At 43.1% G+C, this 20,761-nt stretch overlaps 1 protein-coding gene across 9 annotated transcripts in view; it reads left to right on the top strand.

The window, feature by feature from the left end:
* Positions 1–20,761, top strand: part of Golga1 (golgin A1) — a 46,995-nt gene that overhangs the window by 18,855 nt on the left and 7,379 nt on the right. For all 9 annotated transcript variants that reach the window (NM_001395022.2, XM_087652832.1, XM_087652834.1 and 6 more), the window contains 9 exon segments: positions 3,749–3,874; positions 5,951–6,046; positions 7,663–7,758; positions 8,909–9,058; positions 9,528–9,623; positions 17,664–17,753; positions 18,490–18,592; positions 18,691–18,824; positions 19,107–19,250. In NM_001395022.2, the coding sequence (NP_001381951.1) occupies positions 3,749–3,874; positions 5,951–6,046; positions 7,663–7,758; positions 8,909–9,058; positions 9,528–9,623; positions 17,664–17,753; positions 18,490–18,592; positions 18,691–18,824; positions 19,107–19,250 (1,035 nt within the window).

Below are 20,761 nucleotides of genomic sequence, written 5' to 3'. Positions count from 1 at the left end.
TTGGAGAACAGGACCTTAGTATCAGAACTGCCCCTACACCTCACCTTTTCTGTCCAATTTCAAAAAAAACAAAAAAAAACAAAAAACCTCCCAGACATATATTGAACAAACCATATCATGTAAGTTACACATTATGATATACAAATGACATTCCAGTCTATCATATTTGTCAATTAGATAAAGTACTCTACCATCATTAAAGAATTATGATTCTATCCCTACATTATGTTTAGATTTTAGCCTGTAATGCTATCTGAAGACCTATATAACCACTCTATAACCTCTCGCTCAATTTTAAACAACTTGGGTTTGATCATGAGATTAAAAGTAGTCTTCAGCCACATCAGAAATCTGAAAACGAATTAACCATTGCCCAAGTATATATATAGAAAGCACTAAACATATCTTCTCAAATAGTAGGAGTCAAGTGTAAACAATTGACTACCTGGACAGCCCCCTAATTCCTCAGAATGTTGGAGCATCAGTCTTCAGCCCAGGATCATCTGACAAGCCTTTGCAAAGCACAATTATTAAGGACTGCTTACCCTATCTTCTCTCTCCATCCCTCTATTTTTATCCATATGTTTGCATTGTATGTGCCATTGCATACATGTGGAGGTCAGAGGGCATCCTTCAAGAGTCAGTTCTTCTACCATGTGGGTCCCAGCCATTGAATTCAAATGGTAAGGCTTAGCAGCATAATGATGGTAGCATTGCTAAGAGTAATGGCGAGTGGAGGTTGGACAAACTGAAGAAATGCTGGGGGGACTAACAAAACTGAATATCTTTGTTCCTGGCTTGAGTGTCTGAGTTGCTGATACTACCAGTCATTACTTAGAGAACATTACAGGAAGGTCAGTTAGTACCAAGGTCATGAGAGTAGGTTTTTATTGTTGTTCTTAATAGCCACATAGGACTTTATAGACTTTACAGATTTATAAGAATAAGGGTGAGGTAAACTATGTAATAAACTGTTGATGCCCTGTGTATAATTCAGGCTAAGAGAACAGTATTTCTCTGCAAGCTTCTGTGTGTCCTTCACTGTTCCACTCATCCTTTCTCTCTTTAGAAATAACCACAAGTTGGCCATAGTGGTGCACACCCCTTAATTCCAGCACTCAGAAGGCATAGGCCAGCCTGTGTCTATATAGTGAGACCCTGTCTCAAAAAAACAAAATAAATAATAATGATAACTGTTATTTAGCACAACTATAGATTGTTTTAATTCATGCTTTATTTTATATTTTTACCATATTTGCTTCCTATACAGTATCTTCATTTGTTCTCATGCCTCTTGCTATTATATAAATGAAATCATGCTGTAAGTATTCTAAACCTTGCTGTTTTGTTTTGTTGAGACAGAGTCTCACTTTGTAGCTCTAGCTGGCTTGGAACAATGTAGACCAGGCTGGCCTTCCACTCACAAAGATCCACCTACCTCTGCCTTCTGAGTGCTGGGATTAAAGGCGTGCACCATTATACCCTACTTCTATATCCCCAATCTTAGAGTAACTTTTATTTTAGGCTCATCCATGTGAGGCTTAGGTATGGCTAGAGAGTAGATGAAGAGGAAGACTTAGAAAATAAGCAGATTTAGCCACAGAGATTGTTTCTTGTAACAGTTTCATTAGTCTGCCCCAGGTGTGAAAGGCCTGATGTAGCACAGCCAAACCAAAAGCATTTTAGGAATGAGATCCATAAGAAGACTAAGTGGAGCCGGGCCACTGACTCTTATCCTGACCCTGGCCTTATGTTCTTCTGCCTGACCAACACAGTAACTTGTGTAGGATGGCTGGTCTTCAGTGGAGTGGGCCACCATAGTATTCCTCACGTTCAAATTATTATGCAGTAGAACAAGTGCAGGCTTGTTTGCATCCTCACTGTGTTGCTGAGAGATGTCTGGTTTTTTGTAGCATAGACACAGTAAACAGTGATTGTAAGGACTAGAGATACTGGGAAATGCTTATGCATGCTTGCGTACTGGAGCCACTGCTGTTGTGCTCCATGCTTCTTGCAAGTATTTCTATTATACAGGTTTGCATTATAATGAGAAAGGTTTGAGTGAAGCTGTTTTCCTTACTGTCTTAACATTCATCTCTCCTGCCTTATACACTTTCTGAATATTATGATTTACCTCATCATCAGCCTTTCTGGCCTTTTCCACCCAGTTTCCTGGTCCAGGTGAACTTGTTTTAGCTCTTTGTATTATCTGTTCCACTAAACAGCCTTAAGGGAGAAAGGATTTATTTTAGGTTACAGTCTATCTTAGTCAGTGATCTATTGCTATGAAGAGGTACTATGACCATGGTAAATCTTACAAAAGAAAGCATTTAATTGGGCCTGGCTTACAGTTTAAGATGTTTATCATCATGGCAGGGAGCATGATAGCATGCAGGCATGCACTAGACCTTGTAATCTTTCAAATAGTTACACTCCCTGGTTATTAAGCATTCAAACACGATAGCCTATTGGAGCATTCTTACTCAAGCCACCAGTCCATTATTGAGGAGATATGTAGGTGGCAGGAACTTCAATCCACTTGTCACATTATATCTATAGCCTGGAGCAGAGAGGAAAGAATGCATGCTCAGTTGTACTTAGACCCCTCTGCACTTAACATAGTCTAAGATTTCAAGCCAGGGACTGGGCTGGATTTCCATATCAATCAATAAAATCAAGACAATCCCCCTACAAACATGCCACAGACTAACCTGATGTAGATGACCCCTCGCTGAAATGTTCAAAGGTTATTTTGGATTATGCCACTGCTCTTTACCCATAATGCTGTTTCCTCGCCTACCTGTGTGCACCTGTACTTGCCTGTTAGGAGGCCTAGTCCGAGCGTCTTAGAGATTCCCTGCTGCCTTCACTTCTCAAGCACCTTATATGCCCATGGCTTACAGGATGGCTGTGTTGCTTTGTTGTTAGTTCTGTGAGTCATTCATCTTTACGCCCATAGATCAGACTTGTTGGGGGGGTTTGTACCTGTAAATTTTTGGAGAGCAACAGATAATGTTTAATCTTGACAAAAGCTTTTTAAATTGTGGGTTGTGCATCCATTCTTCAGACTGTTCCTACATGTAGACATGAGTTGAAGTCTGGTGACCTGTACTGTTAGGAGACAAGAATGGGCATCCTCAGTTGATGAAGGACCGCCACAGATCTTCATGCTTGTGTGTTCAAAGCTTCCTGGATTCTTGGATCTGACATTGAACAGCATATGGTGATTGGTGGTGATGAAAAGAACAATCTCCTGATCTGTCACCATCATCACTGCATTCATTGACAGAATGTCAGGCTGAAGTGTCACTGTTGTTCTGAGCCCGAGCTGTGACATTCACTATGGCCCATTGGTTCCTGTCATTTGTTTCAGAAGTTCTCTTGATGTCTTTAAAGCAGTTATCTTAGCTTTATCCCTCTGGACCCAGCTCTTGAGTTTCCAAGAATATCATTATTGTTTTTTGGTTTATGGGGTTTGTTTATTGTCTTGCTAGGGATTGAATCCAGGGCCTTAGGAGTGTGATTCTATAGATCATTTCAGGGACACTGGGACCTTCTTTAATACGATTGCCTTGCTGCCTCTATCAGACTATCAGGTGCTTACATTGGTAGTCATGCTTGCTTCTTGTTGCACTAGGTGCCTTCACCTAGTACCCGATTCATGCCATGGTAGTCTCCTTTCTTTAATGAGGTAAGAGGGCATATAGTCTAAAGAGGACTTAAAGAATGACTCTGCTTTCCCCTCCAGGTCAATGCTGAAACTCAAGAAAAAGAAAAAGTCATCACACATTTACAAGACAAGGTTACATTCTTGGAAAAGAGACTAGAACAGGACTTATCAGGAGAAGATCATGTACAAGAACTCTTGAAAGAGGTAATGTCTGCTCGTGCTAGCCCGTGTTAGAGAGGCATGGATTGCACATGTTCTGGAGGGTTACATGGAAGTTCTCTGCAACTTTGTATAGCTCTTTTGGGCCCACACTGGAATAAAGCCCTCTTTCTCCCTAATTTCCCTAGTAGTTGAGACTATAGGCACATAGCACAGTACTTGGCTTATTCAACTTTGGATTGAAATAAAAATAACCTTAGCTGGGCAGTGGTGATGGCACACTCCTTTAATCCAGGAGATCTCTGAACTCTAGGCCAGCCTGGTCTACAGAGTGTTCCAGGACAGCCAAGGATACATAAAGAAGCTCTGTCTCTAAAAAACAATCAAAAATAGCCTTATAGTGGTGGACAGTGTGTCCCAATTCTTAGACTGCTTATCTGACATGTACCAAGCTCCTGGATTTAGTCTCTAACACTGTATTAAACCAGGAGTGGAAGTGCATGTCTCTAATTCCAGAATATAGAAGGAAGAAGCAAAAGTTTAGGGTCATCCTTGGCTATATGGTGAGTTTGAGGCTAGCCTAGGCTATATGAGACCCTGTCTCAAAACAAAAACCAGTCTTCATGTCTCCTATGTTATTTCTCAGAGAAGGAGAGAGCTTTGTTTGCAGGACTGTAAGGACAGATTGCATCCTGACTATACGATGACTGATGCTACCCAGGCTGTCTTGTCTTACTGTCCTGTTCCCTTCCCTATACTTTCCCTTTCCCCTCTTTCTACTGGCAAAGAAAATTATGAAATCCTTTAGCTTGAGCAAAAACTACCTTGCATCAGAGGTTTACCTTGGCTGAGGGAGCTGTTGAGCCAACTCACCTTACCCTGTAGTAGAGGTAAACTGTTTCTCCTCTTTGTAGCCTAGTGATTAGCCTCATCATGGCAAACTTGTCAAAGCCACGAGCTCTGAGCCTGTCCTAGATTAGACTCCACTGTCTTATCAAGCCAAGCTTCTCCTGCTCTCCAGCCACTGCAGTACTGCAGAGCTTCCTAAAGCACTAGCTACAGGTGCATTGAAGTCTCCTTCAGGCCACACCACACCAGAATCTCCTTCGCTCTCGTCACTCCTATGAAACTAATCTTCTCAAACTGTATTTCCGATCATATCCCTCCTTTGAACACCGTCCACAATTTCTTAAACATCTGCATTGCATACAAGGTGGACTCTAACTTGTAAGTTGGTTTCTAGAGGCAAGCTTCTGTGTTTGTATCTTGTGTCTAGTCACTGACTTGAAGCTAGTCAATTAATCTCTTTGTATTGTTTTCTCTCTAAAATTGGGTTTATTATTGTGTCAGCCATGATGAAATAATAGAAATTGGAGCATAATAGGTATTACTATTATTATAATAACTATTATTGTGCCATAATCAACTATTATTAAATAGTAAAGAGGAATTACTTGGGAGTTTTAAAGCATATATCTCTAATCCTTTTAAGAAATTCTGACATTAGCAGATCTAGAATAAGACCTCACATTTAGCCAGCCTCCTCAGTAAAGTTAATGCCAGGTTTTGAAAGATCCATTTGAAAAATTGCTGCCTACAAACTAAAGTAAAACTTCCTTTTTGCAACACTAAAGAATTCCTCATTATTTGACCCTTTTGCTGAACATCACAGACTTAATTCATTGACCTAAGCCCCATCATCACATAGACTTCTGAAGAGCTGTAGTTCTCTGAACACAGCAAGCTTGTGTGTGTGTGTGTGTGTGTGTGTGTGTGTGTGTGTGTGTGTGTGTGTGTGTGTGTGTTTTGGAGATAGGGTCTTACTATGTGGCTCTGGCTGGCCTTGAACTCACAGAGATCTGCCTGCTTCTGCCTCCTGGGATTAAATGCTTTCCACCACCATGCCTGGCTTCCAGTGTATGCTTTTGTTGTTAGTCATGTGTCCCAGCCTTGGAAAGAAAAGACTACCAAATTTATTTGTGTGTCATCTATGATATGTGGATTATGCCTACTTTGCTGATGGTTTTATCTATTTGTGCCTAGCACAAATGTTATAGCATCAATAAATATTCATTAAATGTGGAAACAACCCCTTCCTCTTATTTATCTTTTAAATTACAGAAAACTGTGGCTGAACAGAAACTGCAGGATACTAGGCAACAGCTCTTGGCTGCCAAGAACAGCCACACCAAGGCAGTTGACCTCCTGGAGACTCGGGTACTGACTTTACTCCCAATATTTGCTATTATGTGTAAATCATGGTTGGATGGTGATTTAGCTAAGAAGCTCCTTGGTCAGAGTGTCTTTATTCAAAAGAACCGTTTTTGCTGTGTTGAGGTAGTTGTTTTGTCCACTCTAGGCCCCCCAACTGTATTTTTTTCTTTTCTTTTTTTTTAATTATTTATTTTATATATATCGGTGCTTTATTTGCATGTATGTCTATGTAAGGGTGTCATATCTTGGAGTTAGAGTTGTGAACTGACATGTGGGTGCTAGGAATTGAACCTGGGTCCTCTGGAAGAGCAGTCAATGCTGTCAACTACTGAGCCAACTCTTCAGCCCTCCAAGTGCATCTCTGATCTTCCAGCATGGATCTTACACAGTCTTGTTTTTGCCAGTTTAGAGAATGTAAAGTGATGGTTCACTGTGTTTGCTGCTGTGATTATTAATGAATTTTCTCCATTGCTTCATCCTCCTGTTAGCCTCTGAGGTTTCTACTTTTGAATTTTCTATATATCCTATACCTATTTTTCTTTGGTGGTTTTAGTCTTTTCTCCCCCCCGCCCCCGGAGCTGAGGACCGAACCCAGGGCCTTGAGCTTGCCAGGCAAGCGCTCTACCACTGAGCTAAATCCCCAACCCCTGGTTTCAGTCTTTTCTTAGGGTTATAGGATTTTGTTTCATATTCTATTTTCTAATCTCATCAGTGCTAGTCCTGAACCAGTCAGTCTGTGTATGTAGCCCTTGCTTAACAGAAATTCTGAAGTTTGATATCAATTCTATCCTCTGTAGTCTGAAGCTGCTTCTAAAGTCATCCATTCATGTTTCTAAGTCACAGAGATAATTAATTGTATAATTTTGTCCACATAGTAGAATTCTTTTTCACATTCAGATTGTTGTCATGTGTACTATTCAGTAAGAATCCAGCTTTCCTCGTCTCCCAGCACTGTTTACTTAGTAGTCTGCCCTTCCTCACTGTCACTGACCTAACTTTAGTACATACTGAGTTTTTTGAATACATTAGATTGTCTCTACCCTTGCCAGTGTATCTCCATAGTATGTTATCAGTGTGTTGGTAGAATATGTCTCAGAATATGTGGACTAAGTAAGTACAAAATCAAGTTATGATTATCAATCCCACTTCTGGGATTCTTTCCCAGGGAAGTTATTGAAACCACACCAGACAGTTTTGTGTGGAGACATTAATGACTGCTTTACTTTAGATTGAAAAGAATGTCAAAGAGGACAGTCAAGATGACTCAGCAGGTAAAGGTACCTGCTTCATCATCCTAACAACCTGGGTCTGATCCGTGGAACCCACACAGAGTAGGAGACTATCAACTCCATAGAGTTGTTCTTTGACCTCTACAGCATGGATGTGTGCACCAGATCTCATTACAGATGGTTGTGAGCCACCATGTGGTTGCTGGGATTTGAACTCAGGACCTCTGGAAGAGCAGTCAGTGCTCTTAACCACTGAGCCATCTTCTCTAGTCCCCACCTACCCACCTTTTTTGAGGGGTGGGGTTTCTGGTTTTAATTTTAAAGCTATGCTTTAAACCTGCCCAGTTTCTTGTGAACAGAAAGACAAAGAATGCTTCTGTTTCTCCTCAGGTGAAGGACCTAGAGCAGAGCCTACAGGCTGCTGAAGAGCAGCTAAGCCAGAGTAGAGATGTTGTGGCTGGCCAGGAAGCGCAGATCCAGAAGCTTGTAAGTGTTCACCATGTGCAGGCTCCAGTGCTTCCCATGAGCACCTTTGCAGATGCCCCAGATGTGCACAACAGTGTTCAACATAAACAGAACAGGGATGGGGAGGTTACCCTTGGTCAATGTTACCCAGAGCCATAGACTAACTGGTAGTTTTTGCCCCCAACATCTGCTTTTGTTAAGGACCCTCCCCTTTTGTGGGTCCTCAAAAGTTCAAAGCTTAGCTTTCAGTCAGAGGTGTGGGAAACAGGAAATGGGATGAGCTGGGTGTTGTGACACATTTCATTAATCCCAGCATTTGCAAAGCTGAAGAAGACAGATCTTTCTTTTTTTTTTTTTTTTCAAAGATTTATTTCATGTATGTGAGTACACTGTCGCTGTCTTCAGACACACCAGAAGAGGGCGTCAGATCCCATTACAGATGGTTGTGAGCCACCATGTGGTTGCTGGGAATTGAACTCAGGACCTCTAGAAGAGCAGTCAGTGCTCTTAACCGCTGAGCCATCTCTCCAGCCCAAGACAGATCTTTCTGAGTTCAAGGCCAGCCTGGTCTTCAGAGTGAGCCAACCAAGCCTGCTTAGTGAGATGCTCTCAAAAGGCCCAAAAACTGGATTGAAGCATTTGTACAGCCATCACACCCTGAGTGAGCAAATAAATTGGAGCTAGGGGGAAAAAGCAGCCAACACGGATTTCCTGTTTGTGGCCTCTCTAGCACTGCAGAATGTTTTTCACTTAGTCCTTGTAGTATACCTAGTAAATTGGCATAGTCTGTCATACTCATCCAGTAGAGATGGTGGACATAGAGGTAACAAGACTCCTGTCTGTCTCATGCATAGCTCTGCTCTTCACCACTTCATTTTCTTGCCTCCCCTTGGAAAACCTCAGCCATAGAGATGCAGCGAGTAGCAACGGAGGCATATATCTGAAGATAGGGTGATGCTCAGCATATGCATAAAGGATATGCCAGCGGTATCAGAACAAACGCATGGCTTCAGTTCCAGGGCAGGCCAGACCCAACAGCAATATGTAGAACATGCAGGGGTTTGAACCCACACTAGAATAGCAGAGGTCAAAGGATAGTTTCTGTTAGTCAGAAAATGGCCTGCCTCTGAAATCTTTGTGTCTTTCATTAAGTGTCTTTATTTTACTGCAGATCACTACAAACCAAGAGAACAACCTTTCCCAACAGCAGGTTCTTGCCCTGGAGCAACATTGCAGGGAGCGCATCCATGCACTGGAGGCCCAAATTGAAGCTCTGGAACAAACACGGGCGGCTGACCAGATAGCCTCTGAGCAGGGAATGGTGAGTGGAGTGGGAGTCAGCACACTCAGGAGCATTTTGTCACTACAGCTGAGCAGAATGGTGCCTCTCGGGCTGGGGAACCACTTGAGAGGGCAGTTCACCTTTCCTAAAGGATTCAACCTGCTTAGGAATCTGGAGGCCAGAGATTGTATGTGAGCTGTCTTCCTCGATTGCTTTCCACCTTACTTTTGAGATAGAATGTCACTAATTTGGCCAATAAACCCCAGAGTTGCACCAGTCTGCACAGCACTGGGATTACAAGTGTGCAGCATCACTCCCAGCTTTTTCACATGAGTGTTGGGAATCTGAATTCAGATCCTCTACCTTCCTAAGCACTTTACCAACTAAGCCATTTCCTGAGCCCAAGAAAGGTTATTTCAAAAAGACAGTGTTGGAGAGATCAGAGTGTGGCTAGGAGGCAATATGGCAGGTAAGACCTATTCTTATAAGTGCTCTGCTCAATTTACAGCGGCAACTGCAGCAGGAAAATGTGGCCCTTAAAGAAAGCAGAGATGAGTGTATACAGTCCTTACAACATCACCAATTGGAACTAAAGAAACTAAAGGTATTTATATAATGGAATGAGTTCTATAGACGTTCTTCTCTGTCATGTATGTTTGGAATGCACGGGGGAAAGCCCTGCACTTACAGCAAAGAGGAAACGGAAGTTGCTCCTGCTCCACTTCTGTTAGGTATCCTCTGGAAGAGCAACAGTGCTCATAACCCCCGAGCCGTCTCTCCAGCCCCAGCATGCTCACTCTCTTATAGGCCCTCTAGGCCTTTACCTTTGTGAGGTGAGTCATGGCCATTTTTGCCTAGTTTAGTCCTGGTATCAAGCCTTTGGCACACCTTCTCTGTAGCAACACACACCCCCTTGCAAGCTCCCAGAGACAATATCCAATGAATTTCTTAGGCACTATTGCTTCAGGAAAAGCATGTATCTTGCAATCAGAATTTCTTCTTTTTTAACTAAGACTCAAACCCAGGGTCTTGTACATAACCAGATAACCACTATAGTGATAAATTATATATCTATCCCTGTCTGTATTTTTTCTTTGAGACAAGGTCTTAAGAAGTTGGCTGAGGCTGGCTTTGAATTTGCTATGTAGCCCAGAGAAGGGTCCTGAATTTGCAGTCAACTGATTCAATTTCCCAAGTAGCGTGGTTACAGGCCTATACCATAAAGCCCTCATGGAAGTTAGTTGTTTTGTTTTTTATTTGTTGTTTTTATTCCATCAGCAGATATCTGAGTAGCCTAATTACAGGCACCATGGGAGGTATTATATGTGTCAACAGGCAGACTTGGAGCATATAACTAGAAACAGTAAACTAGTTGCAAATACTAGCAAATGCTATGAAGAAAAGGAAGCCTTGTGAAGGACAAAGGAGAAAAAGGAAGGCTTTGGTGGCATTACAGCCAAGGATGTGAACAGTGAAACCAGGAATGTAGACATTTCAAGGAAGAACTGTTCCAGACATGAGAAGTGGCTCAAAGATGCAAGAAAGCTTGTTCTGTTCAAAGAAGGCAGTGGCCAGTACTGAGTGACAGAGAAAACAAGGCTCTCAGGATAGAACACAGCAAGAATTTGGAAGTCTAGTGGAAAGCCATTGAGAGGTTTGAGCAGAAAAGCATTGGAGAGGTTTTGTTGGAATGGGATTTCTATATCTATAGGCAGAGACATTTCTGAAAGGAACGTTTTTAGTAACACAGATGGGAAAGGATGGCTGTGTTAGTTGAGCATATGGGAGACACAGTCAGATTCTGGATGAATTCTAGTCATGGGACATTTAGGACTTGCTACAAATGGGTTCTGTGGCCTCAGCAGGTTGACATTTTAGCTAAGATTCTTTTTGTGGGCACCTTATAGCAAATATGCGCTGTTGGGCTCTTAAGTATTTTGGTCTCTGTCTACTAAATATCAGTAGCCAGCCCACTGATGACAACCAGAAATGTCTTTTGGGAACCAAAATTCCACTGACTAGAGTGACCGGCCACTGAGGTAACTGTGCACATAGAGATACCATTCACAGATGTCTAGGACATACCTTGTAGTTTTTTAACTGAAAAGTCTAGAAGTCAGGCAGAGGTTTAAGGTAAATATATAAATAAGAAAAACAGCATAGCAGCCTGGCAGTGATGGTACATGCCTTTAGGTCCAGCTCTTAGGAGCAAAAGCAAACAGATCTCTGAGTTTGAGGCCAGCCTGGTATATAGAGGGAGTCCCAGGACAACCAGGACTACAGCGAGAAATCCTGTCTTAGGAAGGGGAAGAAAAAGTAGGAGGAGAGCACAGGAGAGGAAAGAAGAGTGGAATGAAGGAGGCAGGGGAGAAAGGAGTTAGGTAGGTATTTCTGGTCCAGAATGGTAGGTAGTGTAGCCCTTTGATTCCAGCTGTTGGGAGGCAGACGATCTATGAGTTCAAGCCTAGCCTGGTTTACATCATGAATTCCAGACCAGCCAGCACTACATAGTGAGACTGTCTCAAAAACAGAAAAACAATCAGGCATAATATTGAGCACATGTATTTCAGCATTTGGGGAGGCCAGTCAATAAGTGTCAGATTCAGTAAGAGAACCTGTCTCAAAAGATAAGATGACAGATGGTTGAGTTTAACCTCCACATTCATATTCTCATTCTCTCTCTCTCTCTCTCTCTCTCTCTCTCTCTCTCTCTCTCTCACACACACACACACACACACACACACACACACACACAGACATACACACACACACACACACACACACAATCAGCTAAAATAAAAAACAATATATGTAAGTCTGTCATTTTAAAAAAAGCATTGAGGGGCTGGGGATTTAGCTCAGTGGTAGAGCGCTTACCTAGGAAGCGCAAGGCCCTGGGTTCGGTCCCCAGCTCCGAAAAAAAGAACCAAAAAAAAAAAAAAAAAAAAAAAAAAAAGCATTGAAATCTAAAGTTGACAGGTCTTTTTTTTTTTTTTTTTTTCTAATTATATTAATTTGGGAAGGGGGTTTAGAGGTCAGAGCACAAGTTGAGGAAGTTGTTCTCTGGTCCCAGGGTTTGATCAAATCATTAGACTTGGTAGAGACCTTTACTTAGCCTTCTTGACAGTCCCTAAAGTTGATTCCTTGAAGTTAGTAAAATTGTTAAAGCTCATAGACAGATCAAGAAAAAAAGGAAATCAACACAAAAAAAAAAAAAAAAAAATGGCACAAATAACCAAAGTCAGGAATGAAAACTGAAACCTTTCTGTATATTTTACAGACCTAACATAAGAAATATAAACAACTAATTTCTAGCTATTTAGGGAGCTCAGCATCAGCTAAGCTGAAGACCCTGTCTCAATAAAACAAAAGTAACAACAAAACACACCACAGTGTTGTACCAGTGGGCTAGAGAGAGTGACTCGCAACCATCTGTATTGAGATCTGATGCCCTCTTCTGGTGTGTCTGAAGACAGCTACAGTGTACTCATATATAATAAGTAAATAAATCTTTTAAAAACATTGTTAAAAGTTACATGATCTTGCTGGGCAATGGTGGCCCACATCTCTAATCCCAGCATTTGGGAGGCAGAGGCAAGTGGATCTCCGAGTCTGAGGCTAGCCTGGTCTACAGAAAGAGTACCAGGACAGCCAGGACTACACAGAGAAACCCTGTCTACAAAACAAAACAAAAGTTTTATGAAATTGTATGTAGGAGTGTATGCCATAGTCCCAGACTTAGAAGCTGAGACGGGGCAGAAGCTAAAGGACAGCCTTCCCTCTGTATGCATCTCCTAATTCATAGTAATTTTCTCTGGCAAAGAGCACTGCAGGCGAGAATAAATGAAAGACTGAAACTAGAGAGTTCTTCCTAGGTTATTTGGGTGAGCCCTAAATAATCAAGAGTCCTTAAAGAGTGAGGCAAGGGCATGATTCCACACAAGACAGAAGGCATAATTGTGACAGCAGAAACAAGTAGAAGTGTCTTGGTTTTTGAGACAAGGATTCACATAGCCTAGACTTGCCTCAAAAATCACTAGCCAAGGCTGTTTTTGAACTTGTGATCCTCCTGTCTCCATCTCCTAAGTGCTAGAATTAGAGGCATGAACCGCCATGCTCAAATAGCAGTAGAGGTTTAGAGATGCTCCACTGCTGCCTTTGAAGGTGGAGGATGGGCTGATCCTCAGGCTTAGGTCTGAGGATTATAGTTTGGAAACTTGGAGAAGCAAAGAAAGGACTCTGCTCCTGAGGGAGATCGTCTATTAATATCTTGGTTAAGTCCTACGATAAGAGCTAAGGATTTAGCTTAATTGGTAGAGTTTGCTCTGCATACACAAAGGCCTATAGACTACTAACGTGATCAACCATGTTAAATTCAAAGCAATGAGTTACAGTAGCTGTAACAAACTAATATACAGACAACAGAAGCTATACTATCTAGAACATCATTTTTGTGTCAGTAAATAGACAAGAGCCACCACAGCCATTTGTATGAGAGAGTATTCCAATATGGCATCCTCAGCCAATTAGCAACATGTGGTATAGCACATGGCAAAGGCAGGAAAGTGTTTAGTCAAAGGCCACCAATGCCACATTATGGGACCACAACTCAGAACAAAATGAAAAGGAGCACTTTTTTAAACATCTGTGAGAATGACAGCTTTTGGGTTGATGTACAGTTAGGAAATCGAATTGACTGCTGTTGGTGCTGTCAACAGACATGCATAGGACACAACACTGAGTTACCGTTACCACAGAAGGCCTGGAGATGCTTACTTCTCCATCATGGTCACCCAGGAGATAGGTGACACAGACATTGGCAGGATTCTCATCAGGGCAAGTGTCGCTTATTAAGTATCTCAAGCCAGACAAATTAGTCCGTGAAGGGAAGAACTTAGCTGATTTGATTCAGCAAGCCACACAGTTAAAAACAAGAGTCTTGCACATTTGGGGATGGCACCCATATTTTAGAAAAAGAAATAATACAGCAAGCTGATGAAAAAAATCTGTGATCCAACTACAGAACTCAGACCCTGGGTTATAAAACCATTTGTGAGGGGTTGGGGATTTAGCTCAGTGATAGAGCGCTTGCCTAGCAAGTGCAAGGCCCTGGGTTCAGTCCTCAGCTCTGAAAAAATAAATAAATACATACATACATACATACATACATACATACATACATACATACATACATACATACTATTTGTGATATTTTATGATGCAATAGAAAATTTCTATTAGAAAAGGAAAAAAGTTATCACAAAGGTGACAACCACAGGGGTATCTTTAGAGCCTCAGAGGAGGGATAATGTAGGAAGTTGCAACTTAAATTTAAATTTAAAAAGCAGTTAAATATTTCCGCCACACAAACCTCAGATCTCAGATGTTGTGCTACACAGCTGTACTAGTGTGTATAGGAAGGAGGTAGTGAATGGACTCTGGCAAGTATTAGGAAAAGTGCAAAATCCATGTAACTGCTAGTTCAGAACAAAATTGCTGCTTCCAGTGCAAAAGGGCATGCATAAAGACCAGGAAGAAACAGCCTTCCCATCTTCCTGGAATGCCCCTGAGACATAGGTTCAGACAGAGCCAGCTGACCTAGGGAGGCAGAGGCAGGCAGATTTTGAGGTCAGCCAGTCTATAAAGCAAGTTCTAAGACATCCTTTGCAAGATAGCATTATTGAAATCATTGAATATTTTATTTATTTGGTTTTTTTTCTATTTGGTTCTTGTTCTCACTCAGAGTTCAACAGATCTCTAATGTGCCTGGTCTGCCTTTCTCCCTTCTTTCTATCTTCATGCATTTTAAAGGATTATAAATTGATGTATACATATCTTTAGGGTTTGTTGTTGTTTTTAAAGAGAGAGTATCACTCTATATTCCCATCTGGTCTGGAACTCACAGAGATCTGTCTCTGCCTCCCAAGTGCTGGGATTAAAGGTGTTCGTCACCATACCAGGTTTATTTTTATTTTTTAAAAAATGTTGTTCCTTGAACACCTTCCTCAAAAGTAAACAGGTTCAACCCCAGGTCATAGCTGCCATGTGTAGGTCTAAACAGCTCCTGCAAAATATAAGCCATGATTACTTGGCAGGCAGAGTATCAACCTGGAGTCTAATGGTTAGGGGCTCATGGGGCTCTGAGGCACTTCAGAACTACGTTTAACCTGGCCATGTATGCCAATGTAACTACTCACTATCAGAAATCTAGTGTGGGTTGGGGGGGCTAAAATCTAGATTCTCCCTCGTGTTAGTTGAATTCTCTACTACAGAGAAACCCCTAGCCTCGTTGGTTTGCCTTTTTGAAACAGGGTATCTCCATGTAGCTCAGACTGGCCTGGGAATTCTCTGCCTAGACCACCCTCACCCCCATCCCCACCCCCAGGCACTAGGATTACAGGTCTGTGCTTCCACACCTGGCCTACTTTCTCTTTTTAAAATGGAAATGGTAACTTTGACAGCAAGATCAGGATCAAGCATGACTGCAGAAGAAAAGTACCAAGGATCATTCCCCAGCATGAGTTTTCTTTCTGCCCCAGCATGCCTTCCTATCTTATACTCAGACATATTTTCTAGATACCAGCAGTCATAAGCATCTCTCTAGACTTCACCAAAACTCATCCCTGAGTAGGCAAAGAATTCTTACCAAGCTGGAATCTCTAGCTCCTCCCTGTGCCAGCAGCCACATCCTAAACCCAAATTTGGAAATAAGAGATGATCAGAGGATCCCAGCAAGGAGTCTTGCACAGGTGTACTTCTGGCTCTCACCTTTAGCTTCCAAAGTTCAGGTGCCAGTTGTCTTCTTCTGCCAGAGCTAGACTCACTGTGTAGACAACTGTGACTATTAAAGTAGGCAGTATGCCATGTCCCTAGAGCTGACCCAGGGAGAGTTGTTAGGAAGAGACAGGAAGCCCACAGACCTAGAGAAGCTGATGGTCTTCTTTCTCCTTCAGGGATATTTTGCTGGCTCGGCAATGTACACAGCTTCCTATGTTGGGGATGGACATAATGTCAACTCTAATCTTGAAACATTTCAGGAGATCTTCAACTTCAGAGTATAAAGGAGCCCTGATAGAAAAGACTCTTGGTGGTTCATCTTAGTGACATAACCATCTGCTAACCAAATTTATTGGTCAAGGGGAAGAAAAGCTATGATAGGTCAGACTTGAATCATATGCCACAAAACTAGGGCATTGTTTTTGACAGCCCAACCCTTGCCATGTAAAGTCTCAAAATGGGAATGGAGTATAGAAACAAAGAGCTTACCCAGAACCAAGGGGAGTTCTGAGCAGACAGAAACAGCAGACATTACTTCATGTCCTACATCTCTCTGACCGAGTGGTCAGGACCTGAGAGGGTGTACTTTACCCTTGTGACTCTTGACAAACATGAACATACTCTCAGAGGAGGGCAGTGATAACGCAGACCTGTGCTGTACAAGTGCTCTGAGTCAGCTGGGGACTGATGTTCCTGATCACATTGAAGGCTTGAGGTAGAACAGGCTGCTATCTAGAGTCGTTGGACTTGGGTGCAGCTAGGTTTGGCTCTCAGTCTGGTCCTGCCAGCAGTTAGTACTGGAAGCTGAGACAAATCTCTTAAACCTCTTGAAGCATCTGTTTTCACTCTTACAAAGTGGGCTTGTAAGTAATATGACTAAGCAAATAAAGACCTTGCCACCAATCCTCTGACCTGAATGTTGTGCCTGGGATCCACATGGTAGAAGGAGAGAATTAGCTCTCACAAGTTACCCCTGGCCTTCACAGCCACACAGTGACCTGCCAATCCACATGCATACACACATAATAAATAAACAAATGTAACTCTAAATTGTTAATGGTATTATGGGGGCTAGAGAGATTGCCCAGCAGTTAAGAGAGCTGCTTGCGGGCTGGAAAGATGGCTCAGTGGTTGAGAGCACTGACTGCTCTTCCAGAGGTCCTGAGTTCAATTCCCAGCAACTACATGGTGGCTCACAACCATCTGTAATGAGATCTGACGCCCTCTTCTGGTGTGTCTGAAGACAGCTACAGTGTACTTATATATAATAAATAAATCTTAAATAAATGAAAGAAAAAGAGCACTGACTGCTCTTCCAGGAAAAAAAAAAAAAAAAAAAAAAAAAAGAGCTGCTTGCTCTTCCAGAGGACATACTAACACCTAATTCAGGAAGTTTATATCTGCCCCATCTGCAACTGTAAGGCTTCATGGTCCCGTCCCCTTCTGACCTCCATGAGTGTCTATACACATATGTGACATATACTTGCACACACAAAGATAATTAAATAGATCTTGTAAAAGGGCTTCTGTGGATGAACCAGTGAGAGTGAGACCTTGTGAAGCTCAGCAGCCACTTCATTGCATTTCCTGTGCAGGTTGTGCTGTGAGCCTTCCTGTTCTGTGTGGGTTTTAGTAGGTCAGTTCTGGGTATTGGGTGGTGAGCTCCAAGAACCACTGGCCCTCATCAGTGTGCTCATTTGTGAGAGTAGGTGAAGTGTCCAACAAGACAGACATCAGAGGGATGCAGGGAGAATGGCCCTGCAAAGTGGGGGGCCCCTCTGTTGGACTTCAGGAGCAGGGTACAGATAAGAAAATAAAAAAATAAACCGTTTGGGACTCAGCCACCTACCTATTTTCTAAATTCTAGGATGAATGGAACCAAAGAGAAATTGTGAGTGTGGCAATGGCTCAAGCCCTGGAGGAGGTGCGGAAACAGAGAGAAGAGTTCCAGCAGCAGGTTGGTCCCTAGCTGGCTACCAAGGTGTAGGCCAAAACTGTGTTCCCCTGCAGTCTCAGTGGCATCACACCTCCTGTTGTGGGGCCATCAGAGAGACACCATATATCCAGGATAAGCATGGCAAGGATCTCAAGGAACATAGTCAATTAGAAGATGCCCTATGACCTGTAGGTTACTATAGAAACTATTAGCAAGAAACCTTACCCCAGATGATGCCCTTTCTAAGTTTTCATGGTTACTTAGTTGTAAAACATTGATTGGAGAAAAGTCCTCAGGGAACTAACAGCCTGATTCTGTCAAGTGATACATCAGCACCTGCTATCCCCAAAGGGTAAGCCAGAAGTGTAGGGAAAACTGTGTGTGGGGACAGACAGAGCACCTGGCTCTAGCTCTGCTGGCTAGAGGCCTCCTGGGAGTTCTTGACCAATCTGAGGCCCAGTCACTTCTGGAAAAAACTTAGGGTGATCATACCTTCTGATACCAGCATGAGTTATGCAACAGGCTGGTAAAACGTAGGTGCTCAAGAACGGACATATTAAGAGACTAACCAGAATATCCACACTCTGGCTAGCCCAGTATGGTGGGCCAGGAAGGGTAGTGAGGGGAGTACCCTGTGCAAGGACATTTAGGAGAATAGGTCCCATTGCCATAGGTTTATTCTAAACTACAGATGTAATAACGGTTCTGTAGGAGAGGGGATTACGTCAGCCCCTCTTATGCTGAGTTTCCTCCTAAGGCCACTGAGCTGACAGCCATCATAGAAGAGAAAAATCAGAGCCTATGTGAAAAGGATGAGGCACTTCTCCAGAAGGAGGAGGAACTTCAACAGCTGGAAAAAGGTGAGGAGTCCTCCCCTGGCCAGCAGGTGTCATTAGTGAGCCACCTGTCACAAAGCAGTGTGCAATCACTAGCTCACACTATACTCCCACCACCCTAGGTCACAACTCTGCCCTGCTGCAGATGCACCAACTGCAGAGAGAACTAGAGACCTTGAAGACTTTCAGAGCCCAGGAGGCAATGCCAGCCACAACAGGAGAGGACTGCCTGCCACTGCAGGGCCAGGAGCCACTAGTGAGCGCTATCCCTATACCGGAGGGAGGATTTCGGAGAGTAGAGTGCCTGTTCTGCACTGTTAGGGCCCTTCCTTTGTGGTAAAGGTGTTCAGCTGTCTAGGGGGCTTGAGATCTATAGGGCCATCTGTGTGGCAGCCACCTATGCGGTATGTATATATGCCAAGTGATCACCGAAAGCCGGTAGTTGACCTGTTCACAGGTTTCATGTGGGGCCAGCACTCCTTCCCCACATACCTGCAGCTTACTCTCTGCTGTCTGTCCTGTTGCCACTATCCTGTAGGTCATCTCAAAAGCCATGCAGAATTGTGAGTATGAGCTTCCAGCTGCAGAAGGAACTCCAAATGGTGAGGTTGGAGCCATGGATCTAAAGCAGCTACAGAAAGAAAAACAGGACTTAGAACAGCAACTTACAGAGAAAAATAAGGTGAGGACACCACACCTGCCTAGCTGTGATGGGTCTGCTCTAACCTGGCCCTCCCCCTAGTCTGCCATCTTTCCACTATTTTTCTCATGGCTTCCCCCCAACACTCCCAACCCCATGGCTGTGCTGTCTTGGAACTCTTTGTAGACCAGGCTGGCCTCAGACTCAGATCTGAGTGCTGGGACTTTTGGCCTCACTCCTCAGACCTCCTCCGCTTACATCTCTCTGATGTGTAGTGGCCCATACCTGCAATCCTGCACACTGGAGACAGATACAGAAAGGCCAGGAAATAAGAACAGCCTGGGTTATATGAAGCTTGCTCTCCTTTTTGTTTCAATTTTATGTATGTGAGTACACTGTAGCTGTCTTCAGACACACCAGAAGAGGGCATCAGATCCCACTACAGAAGGTTGTGAGCCACCATGTGGTTGCTGGGAATTGAACTCAGGACCTCTGGAAGAGCAGTCAGTGCTCTTGAATGCTGAGCCATCTCTCCAGCCTATGAAGCTTTCTTTAAAGACAGGTTTCACGTGGGTTTTTTGTTGTTGGTGGTGGTGGTAGGTTTTTTTTGTTTTGTTTTTTGTGAGACAAGACCTCACTGTGTAGCCCTGTCTGGCCTAGAACTTACAGAAATCTGCCTGTTCACATCTTTCCAGTGCTGGGATTAAAGGTGCATGCTATATCAACCTTGAGTCCTGCTTTCAAGAGTGGCCAATGGGGAAATTCAGTCATGGTAGTATGTGCCTTTAATCTCAGCACTCTGGAGGCAGGGGCAAGTGGATTCATCTGAGTTCAAGGCCAGCCAGGGCTCTGTAATGAGACCTTGTCTCAAAAAAAGAAAGGAGGGGGTTGAGGAGGTGTCAGGGACTGAAATGGGGCTCAACAATAGAACACTTGACTAGCATGCATGCTAAGGCCCTGAGCTCCATCCCAACGTTACAAAATAAAACAAAATAAAAATGGGGTGTTGGGGATTTAGCAAGCGCAAGGCCCTGGGTTCGGTCCCCAGCTCCGGAAAAAAAAGAAAAGAAAAAAAAAAAAAAAATGGAAACCCGGGGGCTGGAGAGGTGGCTCAGTGGTTAAGAGCACTGACTGCTCTTCCGAGGTCCTGAGTTCAAATCCCAGCAACCACATGGTGGCTCACAACCATCTGTAATGGGATCTGATGCCCTCTTCTGGTGTGTTTGAAAACAGCAACAGTGTACTTATATATAACAAATAAATAAACTTAAAAAAAAAAAAGGGAAACCCAGTAAAGCGTGAGCATTCCCTAGAGTTACTAACCCATTACAAATTACCACTAGGAAGCCAGACATGGTTATACATGATTGTAGTGCCAGTACTTATGAGATAGACACAGGAAAATAGGAGTTCAAAGTCATCTTCTTCCGGTTTATAGCAAGTTTGAGGCCAGTCTGGTATCTATGAGACTCTGCCTCCACCACCCCATCCCCCCCTTTCATGTACACACACACACACACACACACACACACACACACACACACACACGAAAC

The sequence above is a fragment of the Rattus norvegicus genome, chromosome 3 (genome assembly GCF_021556685.1).
Source record: "Rattus norvegicus strain SHRSP/BbbUtx chromosome 3, alternate assembly SHRSP_T2T, whole genome shotgun sequence".
Lineage (NCBI taxonomy): Eukaryota > Metazoa > Chordata > Mammalia > Rodentia > Muridae > Rattus > Rattus norvegicus.
This window is presented reverse-complemented; position numbering and strand designations above follow the sequence as displayed.